Genomic DNA, 12,110 nt, shown 5'->3' on the forward strand with positions numbered 1-12,110 from the left:
CTGTATATAGCCTCCACATTAACTCTGTACCGGTACCCCCTGTATATAGCCTCCACATTGACTCAGTACCGGTACCCCCTGTATATAGCCTCCACATTGATTCTGTACCGGTACCCCCTGTATATAGCCTCCATATTGACTCTGTACCGGTACCCCCTGTATATAACCTCCACATTGACTCTGTACCGGTACCCCCTGTATATAGCCTCCACATTGACTCTGTACCGGTACCCCCTGTATATAGCCTCCACATTGACTCTGTACCGGTACCCCCTGTATATAGCCTCCACATTGACTCTGTACCGGTACCCCCTGTATATAGCCTCCACATTGACTCTGTACCGGTACCCCCTGTATATAGCCTCCACATTGACTCTGTACCGGTACCCCCTGTATATAGCCTCCACATTGACTCTGTACCGTAACACCCTGTATATAGCCTCCACATTGACTCAGTACCGTAACACCCTGTATATAGCCTCCACATTGACTCAGTACCGTAACACCCTGTATATAGCCTCCACATTGACTCTGTACCAGTACACCCTGTATATAGCCTCCACATTGACTCTGTACCAGTACACCCTGTATATAGCCTGTATATAGCCTCCATATTGACTCTGTACCGGTACCCCCCTGTATATAGCCTCCACATTGACTCTGTACCGGTTCCCCCTGTATATAGCCTCCACATTAACTCTGTACCGGTACCCCCTGTATATAGCCTCCACATTGACTCAGTACCGGTACCCCCTGTATATAGCCTCCACATTGATTCTGTACCGGTACCCCCTGTATATAGCCTCCATATTGACTCTGTACCGGTACCCCTGTATATAACCTCCACATTGACTCTGTACCGGTACCCCTGTATATAGCCTCCACATTGACTCTGTACCGGTACCCCTGTATATAGCCTCCACATTGACTCTGTACCGTAACACCCTGTATATAGCCTCCACATTGACTCAGTACCGTAACACCCTGTATATAGCCTCCACATTGACTCTGTACCGTAACACCCTGTATATAGCCTCCACATTGACTCAGTACCGTAACACCCTGTATATAGCCTCCACATTGACTCTGTACCAGTACACCCTGTATATAGCCTCCACATTGACTCTGTACCAGTACACCCTGTATATAGCCTGTATATAGCCTCCATATTGACTCTGTACCGGTACCCCCTGTATATAGCCTCCACATTGATTCTGTACCGGTACCCCCTGTATATAGCCTCCATATTGACTCTGTACCGGTACAACCCCCTGTATATAACCTCCACATTGACTCTGTACCGGTACCCCCTGTATATAGCCTCCACATTGACTCTGTACCGTAACACCCTGTATATAGCCTCCACATTGACTCAGTACCGTAACACCCTGTATATAGCCTCCACATTGACTCAGTACCGTAACACCCTGTATATAGCCTCCACATTGACTCAGTACCGTAACACCCTGTATATAGCCTCCACATTGACTCTGAGGTACCAGTACACCCTGTATATAGCCTCCAGCATTGACTCTGTACCAGTACACCCTGTATATAGCCTGTATATAGCCTCCATATTGACTCTGTACCGGTACCCCCTGTATATAGCCTCCACATTGACTCTGTACCGGTTCCCCCTGTATATAGCCTCCACATTAACTCTGTACCGGTACCCCTGTATATAGCCTCCACATTGACTCAGTACCGGTACCCCCTGTATATAGCCTCCACATTGATTCTGTACCGTACCCCTGTATATAGCCTCCATATTGACTCTGTACCGGTACCCCCTGTATATAAACCTCCACATTGACTCTGTACCGGTCCCCCTGTATATAGCCTCCACATTGACTCTGTACCCCTGGTACCCCCTGTATATAGCCTCCACATTGACTCTGTACCGGTACCCCCTGTATATAGCCTCCAGCATTGACTCTGTGAGGTACCCCCTGTATATAGCCTCCACATTGACTCTGTACCGGTACCCCCTGTATATAGCCTCCACATTGACTCTGTACCGGTACCCCCTGATTTAGCCTCCACATTGACTCTGTACCGGTACCCCCTGTATATAGCCTCCACATTGACTCTGTACCAGTACACCCTGTATATAGCCTCCACATTGACTCTGTACCGTAACACCCTGTATATAGCCTCCACATTGACTCAGTACCGTAACACCCTGTATATAGCCTCCACATTGACTCAGTACCGTAACACCCTGTATATAGCCTCCACACTGACTCTGTACCAGAGCCTCTTATTGTTATTTTACTGCTGATCTTTAATTACTTGTTACTTTTATCTCTGTATTTTTTTTTAACTGCATTGTTGTTCACTGTGAGGTCTACTACACCTGTTGTATTCAGCATTTCACTGTGAGGTCTACTACACCTGTTGTATTCTGCATTTCACTGTAAGGTCTACTACACCTGTTGTATTCAGCATTTCACTGTGAGGTCTACTACACCTGTTGTATTCTGCATTTCACTGTGAGGTCTACTACACCTGTTGTATTCTGCATTTCACTGTAAGGTCTACTACACCTGTTGTATTCAGCATTTCACTGTAAGGTCTACTACACCTGTTGTATTCAGCATTTCACTGTAAGGTCTACTACACCTGTTGTATTCAGCATTTCACTGTAAGGTCTACTACACCTGTTGTATTCTGCATTTCACTGTAAGGTCTACTACACCTGTTGTATTCAGCATTTCACTGTAAGGTCTACTACACCTGTTGTATTCATCATTTCACTGTAAGGTCTACTACACCTGTTGTATTCAGCATTTCACTGTAAGGTCTACTACACCTGTTGTATTCAGCATTTCACTGTGAGGTCTACACCTGTTGTATTCAGCATTTCACTGTGAGGTCTACACCTGTTGTATTCAGCATTTCACTGTAAGGTCTACTACACCTGTTGTATTCAGCATTTCACTGTGAGGTCTACTACACCTGTTGTATTCAGCATTGCACTGTGAGGTCTACTACACCTGTTGTATTCAGCATTTCACTGTGAGGTCTACTACACCTGTTGTATTCAGCATTTCACTGTGAGGTCTACTACACCTGTTGTATTCAGCATTTCACTGTGAGGTCTACTACACCTGTTGCATTCAGCATTTCACTGTGAGGTCTACTACACCTGTTGTATTCAGCATTTCACTGTGAGGTCTACTACACCTGTTGCATTCAGCATTTCACTGTGAGGTCTACTACACCTGTTGTATTCATCATTTCACTGTGAGGTCTACTACATCTGTTGTATTCAGCATTTCACTGTGAGGTCTACTACACCTGTTGTATTCATCATTTCACTGTGAGGTCTACTACATCAGTTGTATTCAGCATTTCACTGTGAGGTCTACTACACCTGTTGTATTCAGCATTTCACTGTGAGGTCTACTACACCTGTTGTATTCATCATTTCACTGTGAGGTCTACTACATCTGTTGTATTCAGCATTTCACTGTGAGGTCTACTACACCTGTTGTATTCAGCATTTCACTGTGAGGTCTACTACACCTGTTGTATTCAGCATTTCACTGTGAGGTCTACTACACCTGTTGTATTCAGCATTTCACTGTGAGGTCTACTACACCTGTTGTATTCAGCATTTCACTGTGAGGTCTACTACACCTGTTGTATTCAGCATTTCACTGTGAGGTCTACTACACCTGTTGTATTCAGCATTTCACTGTGAGGTCTACTACACCTGTTGTATTCAGCATTTCACTGTGAGGTCTACTACACCTGTTGTATTCAGCATTTCACTGTGAGGTCTACTACACCTGTTGTATTCAGCATTTCACTGTGAGGTCTACTACACCTGTTGTATTCAGCATTTCACTGTGAGGTCTACTACACCTGTTGTATTCAGCATTTCACTGTGAGGTCTACTACACCTGTTGTATTCAGCATTTCACTGTAAGGTCTACTACACCTGTTGTATTCAGCATTTCACTGTGAGGTCTACTACACCTGTTGTATTCATCATTTCACTGTGAGGTCTACTACATCTGTTGTATTCAGCATTTCACTGTGAGGTCTACTACACCTGTTGTATTCAGCATTTCACTGTGAGGTCTACTACACCTGTTGTATTCAGCATTTCACTGTGAGGTCTACTACACCTGTTGTATTCAGCATTTCACTGTAAGGTCTACTACACCTGTTGTATTCAGCATTTCACTGTGAGGTCTACTACACCTGTTGTATTCATCATTTCACTGTGAGGTCTACTACACCTGTTTTATTCAGCATTTCACTGTGAGGTCTACTACACCTGTTTTATTCAGCATTTCACTGTGAGGTCTACTACACCTGTTGTATTCAGCATTTCACTGTGAGGTCTACTACACCTGTTTTATTCAGCATTTCACTGTGAGGTCTACACCTGTTGTATTCGGCACATGTGACTAATACAATTTCATTGAATTTGACACCAAGGAATTTGAAGCTCTCGACTCCACTACAGCCCCATCGATGTGGATGGGGGCGTGCTCTGCATGTTGACATAATTATCACACTGTGGCCTTGCTTCCCACTGACACCATATAGCAGGTTGTTGGTTACTGTTCATTCAACCCCCAGATGAACTCGTACTAGGAAGTGGTTTTCGATGAAGAGACAGGTTAAAGAAGGATTTATAAGTATTGAGACAATTGAGAAATGGAATGTGTATGTGCGATTCAGAGGGTGAATGGGAAGATGAAAGTGCCTTTGAACAGGATATGGTAGTAGGTGCCAAGCGCACCGGTTTGCGTCAAGAACTGCAACGCTGCTCGATTTTTCACACTCAACAGTTTCCCGTGTGTATCAAGAATGGTCCACCACCCAAATGACATCCAGCCAACTTGACAAAACTGGGAAGCATTGGAGTCAACATGGGCCAGCATCCCTGTGGAACGCTTTCGATACCTTGTAGAGTCCATGCCCAGATGAATTGAGGCTGTTCTGAGGGCAAATGGGGGTGTAACTCAATATTAGGACGGTGTTCTTAATGTTATGTGCACACAGTGTACAGTGTATGGCTCTCACCAGGTGTTCTTAATGTTATGTGCACACAGTGTACAGTGTATGGCTCTCACCAGGTGTTCTTAATGTTATGTGCACACAGTGTACAGTGTATGGCTCTCACCAGGTGTTCTTAATGTTATGTGCACACAGTGTACAGTGTATGGCTCTCACCAGGTGTTCTTAATGTTATGTGCACACAGTGTACAGTGTATGGCTCTCACCAGGTGTTCTTAATGTTATGTGCACACAGTGTACAGTGTATGGCTCTCACCAGGTGTTCTTAATGTTATGTGCACACAGTGTACAGTGTATGGCTCTCACCAGGTGTTCTTAATGTTATGTGCACACAGTGTACAGTGTATTGGTCTCACCAGGTGTTCTTAATGTTATGTGCACACAGTGTACAGTGTATGGCTCTCACCAGGTGTGTGAATGAGTGCTGTTAACTAACTAACAAAGTCCTGTTGGAACATTGGATGGTCTATTTTCATGGTGACAGTGATAACCTCTGACCCCTGGTCTCTTATCAGAGCCATCCGATTGGACAATCTCAGGTCTAAATCACGATGCTGTCAGCTCCCGTTCACACCATTGTGATCTTGTTTGTTCAATTTGTGTTGAGCTGAATGAAACCCTGATTGGACGAGGTTACACAGCACAGAGGTGAACCCTGATTGGACCAGGTCATTCAGTCTAGAGGTGAACCCTGATAGGACCAGATCATACAGTCTAGAGGTGAACCCTGATTGGACGAGGTCATTCAGTCTAGAGGTGAACCCTGATTGGACCAGGTCATTCAGTCTAGAGGTGAACCCTGATTGGACCAGGTCATATAGTCTAGAGGTGAACCCTGATTGGACCAGGTCATATAGTCTAGAGGTGAACCCTGATTGGACGAGGTCATACAGTCTAGAGGTGAACCCTGATTGGACGAGGTCATATAGTCTAGAGGTGAACCCTGATTGGACCAGGTCATATAGTCTAGAGGTGAACCCTGATTGGACCAGGTCAGACAGTCTAGAGGTGAACCCTGATTGGACCAGGTCATATAGTCTAGAAGTGAACCCTGTTTGGACCAGGTCAGACAGCACATTCAGATCTGGTGATAGAAATAGAACACATAGAGCTGTCATGATTCCATGTTCTACATGACATCCTGTCATTTCCATTCCACATATCCTATGTCTCTGTCCCAATATGGCACCCAATTCCATAAATAGTGCACTACTATAGGGACCCGGTCAAAGTTAGTGCACTATATAGGGAACAGAGTCCCATTTGGGAAGCGGGCTGTTTGTCTGAAGTAGTAGTAGGCTCCAGGGTTAATAGAGCTGTGGAATGCAGGAGGAGGATATGGGACTATCAGAAGGAATGAAACCATTTCCTCCTGTTCTGTTCAGCCTGCACATTGTGTGTCATCAACTCCTCCAGATTCTCTCCCTCAGGGCCACACACACACACACACACACACACACACACACACACACACACACACACACAGTACACACACACACATACACACACACACACACACATACACACACACACCCATACACACAGTGCACACACACACACACACACCCATACACACAGTGCACACACACACACATTAGTAATTGTACTACAGAGCAAAAGCTTCTAAATATGAATTACCTGCTGATGGATAAATATAGACTGACCTGCTGATGGATAAATATAGTCTGACCTGCTGATGGATAAATATAGACTGACCTGCTGATGGATAAATATAGACTGACCTGCTGATAGATAAATATAGACTGACCTGCTGATAGATAAATATAGACTGACCTGCTGATGGATAAATATAGACTGACCTGCTGATGGATAAATATAGACTGACCTGCTGATGGATAAATATAGACTGACCTGCTGATGGATAAATATAGACTGACCTGCTGATAGGTGAATATAGACTGACCTGCTGATGAATAAATATAGACTGACCTGCTGATAGGTGAATATAGACTGACCTGCTGATAGGTAAATATAGTCTGACCTGCTGATAGGTAAATATAGTCTGACCTGCTGATAGGTAAATATAGATTGACCTGCTGATTGATAAATATAGACTGACCTGCTGATAGGTAAATATAGTCTGACCTGCTGATAGGTAAATATAGTCTGACCTGCTGATAGGTAAATATAGTCTGACCTGCTGATAGGTAAATATAGTCTGACCTGCTGATAGGTAAATATAGTCTGACCTGCTGATAGATAAAAATAGTCTGACCTGCTGATAGGTAAATATAGTCTGATAGATAAAATAGTCTGACCTGCTGATAGGTAAATATAGTCCTGCTGATAGGTAAATATAGTCTGACCTGCTGATAGGTAAATATAGTCTGACCTGCTGATAGGTAAATATAGTCTGACCTGCTGATAGGTAAATATAGTCTGACCTGCTGATAGGTAAATATAGTCTGACCTGCTGATGGATAAATATAGACTGACCTGCTGATAGGTAAATATAGTCTGACCTGCTGATGGATAAATATAGTCTGACCTGCTGATAGGTAAATATAGTCTGACCTGCTGATGGATAAATATAGACTGACCTGCTGATAGGTAAATATAGTCTGACCTGCTGATGGATAAATATAGTCTGACCTGCTGATAGGTAAATATAGTCTGACCTGCTGATGGATAAATATAGACTGACCTGCTGATAGGTAAATATAGTCTGACCTGCTGATGGATAAAAATAGTCTGACCTGCTGATAGGTAAATATAGTCTGACCTGCTGATGGATAAATATAGTCTGACCTGCTGATAGGTAAATATAGTCTGACCTGCTGATGGATAAATATAGACTGACCTGCTGATAGGTAAATATAGTCTGACCTGCTGATGGATAAATATAGTCTGACCTGCTGATAGGTAAATATAGTCTGACCTGCTGATGGATAAATATAGACTGACCTGCTGATAGGTAAATATAGTCTGACCTGCTGATAGATACATATAGACTGACCTGCTGATAGGTAAATATAGACTGACCTGCTGATGGATAAATATAGACTGACCTGCTGATGGATGAATATATAGACTGACCTGCTGATGGATAAATATAGACTGACCTGCTGATGGATAAATATAGACTGACCTGCTGATGGATAAATATAGACTGACCTGCTGATGGATAAATATAGACTGACCTGCTGATAGATAAATATAGACTGACCTGCTTATGGATAAATATAGACTGACCTGCTGATGGATAAATATAGACTGACCTGCTGATGGATAAATATAGACTGACCTGCTGATGGATAAATATAGACTGACCTGCTGATAGGTAATTACCGGTTAGTAATGAGGATATATACAGGGGGTAATTTGTAAAGTGACTATGCATAGATAATAAACAGAAACTAGCAGCAGTGTTATGTTGTACACGATGAAAAAAAAAAAAACATAAATATGGGTTGTATTTACAATGGTGTTTGTTCTTCACTGGTTGCCCTTTTCTCGTGGCAACAGGTCACACATCTTGCTGCTGTGATGGCACACTGTGGAATTTCACCCAGTAGATATGGGAGTTTATCAACATTGGATTTGTTGAAGAATTCTTTGTGGATCTGGGTAATCTGAGGGAAATATGTGTCTCTAATATGGTCATACATTGGGCAGGAGGTTAGGAAGTGCAACTCAGTTCATTTTGTGGGCAGTGTCTTCTTTTGAGAGCCATGTCTGCCTACGGCGGCCTTTCTCAATAGCAAGGCTCACTGAATCTGTACATAGTCAAAGCTTTCCTTAAGTTTGGGTCAGTCACAGTGGTCAGGTATTCTGCCACTGTGTACTCTCTGTTTAGGGCCAAATAGCATTCTAGTTTGCTCAGTTTTTTTGTTAAATCTGTGTATATAACTAACTGTCAGCTCTCTCTCTCTTCCCCCTCTCCAGGAGAAAGATGACCTGCGTAGGGCAGAGAGTATGCTGGTTCAGGCTGACAGGTTGGGCTGTAGACAGTTTGTGACCCCCACTGATGTGGTCTGTGGGAACCCCAAACTCAACCTGGCCTTCGTTGCCAACCTGTTTAATAAATACCCATCACTCACCAAGCCTGAGGGGCAGGACCTGGACTGGGCCAAACTGGAGGGTGGGTACACTTATAATATACTCTACGTGTTTTATTTTATTTTTTTACCTTTATTTAATTAGGCAAGTCAGTTAAGAACAAATTCTTGTTTTCAATGATGGCCTAGGAACAGTGGGTTAACTGCCTGTTCGGGGTAGAACGACAGATTTTTACCTTGTCAGCTCGGGGGTTTGAACTTGCAACCTTCCAGTTACTAGTCCACCGCTAGGCTACCCTGCCGCCCCATGTACCACCAAGTCAATTCTGCTCTGCCCAGAGTACCTCGGACGTACACACTCATGAGTATTTTACTAGTAAGCCTATGGTCTCATGACTCTTCTCAAGTACCCCTGTAGATATACCTAGTACCAATGTAGATATACCTAGTACCAATGTAGATATGGGGCGGCAGGGTAGCCTAGTGGTTAGAGCGTTGGACTAGTAACCGAAAGGTTGCAATTTTGAATCCCCGAGCTGACAAGGTACAAATCTGTCGTTCTGCCCCTGAACAGGCAGTTAACCCACTGTTCCGTCATTGAAAATTTGTTCTTAACTGACTTGCCTGGTTAAATAAAGAAAATGTTTACTGTTAATTTTAGCCTAGTAAAATTAAACACATTTTAAAAAACATATATACCCCCTGTAGATATACCTAGTACCCCTGTAGATATACCTAGTACCCCTGTAGATATACCTAGTACCCCTGTAGATATACCTAGTACCCTGTAGATATACCCCCTGTAGATATACCCCCTGTAGATATACCTAGTACCCCTGTAGATATACCTAGTACCCCTGTAGATATACCCCCTGTAGATATACCCCCTGTAGATATACCCCCTGTATATATACCTAGTACCCCTGTAGATAAACCTAGTACCCCTGTAGATATACCCCCTGTAGATATACCCCCTGTAGATATACCCCCTGTAGATATACCTAGTACCCCTGTAGATATACCTAGTACCCCTGTAGATATACCCCCTGTAGATATACCTAGTACCCCTGTAGATATACCTAGTACCCTGTAGATATACCCCTGTAGATATACCCCCTGTAGATATACCTAGTACCCCTGTAGATATACCCCCTGTAGATATACCTAGTACCCCTGTAGATATACCTAGTACCCCTGTAGATATACCTAGTACCCCTGTAGATATACCCCCTGTAGATATACCCCCTGTAGATATACCTAGTACCCCTGTAGATATACCTAGTACCCCTGTAGATATACCTAGTACCCCTGTAGATATACCCCTGTAGATATACCCCCTGTAGATATATCTAGTACCCCTGTAGATATACCTAGTACCCCTGTAGATATACCCCTGTAGATATACCTAGTACCCCTGTAGATATACCTAGTACCCTGTAGATATACCCCCTGTAGATATACCCCTAGTACCCCTGTAGATATACCCCTGTAGATATACCCCTGTAGATATACCTAGTACCCTGTAGATATACCCCTGTGATATACCTAGTACCCCCTGTAGATATACCCCTGTAGATATACCTAGTACCCTGTAGATATACCCCCTGTAGATATACCTAGTACCCCTGTAGATATACCTGTAGTACCCCTGTAGATATACCCCTGTAGATATACCTAGTACCCTGTAGATATACCCCTGTAGATATACCCCTGTAGATATACCTAGTACCCTGTAGATATACCCCTGTAGATATACCCCTGTAGATATACCTAGTACCCCCTGTAGATATACCCTAGTACCCTGTAGATATACCTAGTACCCTGTAGATATACCTAGTACCCCTGTAGATATACCTAGTACCCTGTAGATATACCTAGTACCCTGTAGATATACCCCTGTGGATATACCTAGTACCCCTGTAGATATACCTAGTACCCTGTAGATATACCCCTGTAGATATACCCCTGTAGATATACCTAGTACCCTGTAGATATACCTAGTACCCTGTAGATATACCTAGTACCCTGTAGATATATACCTAGTACCCCCCTGTAGATATACCCCCTGTAGATATACCTAGTACCCCTGTAGATATACCCCCTGTAGACCCCTGTAGATATACCCCCTGTAGACCCCTGTAGATATACCTAGTACCCCTGTAGATATACCTAGTACCCCTGTAGATATACCCCCTGTAGATATACCCCCTGTAGACCCCTGTAGATATACCTAGTACCCGTGGTGATGAACTGACATCTGATATGCTGTATAGAGTATATCAGTAAATACTCATAAACACACCTCTGATTCTGCTCTCTGTAGATCTGTGTATAGAACTCCCCCTGCTGACTCTCAACAGAATTACACTCATTATGAAATGCGTCTGGGAAGCGTCTTTCTTTTTCCCAATGCAGTTAAGCCAAAACCACGCCCCGTTATTCAGAGAGACGTTCTACAACGCTCCGATTGGCTAGCTAACGTCTCAGTTAAGCCAAAACTACACCCCGTTATTCAGAGAGATGTTCTACAACGCTTTGAGCGCTCTCCAAGTCAGGAAGTGAATATCACGTTGGGCGAAATTTCAGTCACTGATTAATAACATTTGTATTTCAAGGCTGAAAAATATAATAACATAATGACGTGGACCGAGTTAGCCATTAATGTCCCTTAACGCTCAGACAGATTCAATGGCTGTAGCATAGCGTATTCGACTGAATGATTAGCTAATACATATTTGAGAAATTATGAATAATTAGAATATGCATTAACCTGATAATACTGACTACTAATGATAATATAACAACTATAAATACCGACCTAGTAACGTCAAGTAGCCTCGGTTAACTTAGCTGACCTTCAATACAGGGAATTCAGCAGAGTTCTCAGAGACATTTTTACAACTCATTGAAACGCTGAAAATAAATACATGGGCAAATGTTACCAAACATGATGATGATAATAGGCCTGCATTACTGTAGGCAGCTAACTGTTAAATTACACTTTCCATCCTTACCTTGGAAGGTCACCGTCTCTACACTGATCGCCTGTGACTG

At 43.2% G+C, this 12,110-nt stretch overlaps 1 protein-coding gene across 1 annotated transcript in view; it reads left to right on the plus strand.

The window, feature by feature from the left end:
* The window catches only part of LOC115126667 (plastin-3-like), a 114,733-nt gene that overhangs the window by 92,186 nt on the left and 10,437 nt on the right, over positions 1–12,110 (plus strand). The window contains exon 10 of the mRNA XM_065020025.1: positions 8,944–9,139. Coding sequence (XP_064876097.1) covers positions 8,944–9,139 — 196 coding nt within the window. The remainder of the gene's footprint in view (positions 1–8,943; positions 9,140–12,110) is intronic.

Source organism: Oncorhynchus nerka, linkage group LG6, assembly GCF_034236695.1.
Source record: "Oncorhynchus nerka isolate Pitt River linkage group LG6, Oner_Uvic_2.0, whole genome shotgun sequence".
NCBI lineage: Eukaryota > Metazoa > Chordata > Actinopteri > Salmoniformes > Salmonidae > Oncorhynchus > Oncorhynchus nerka.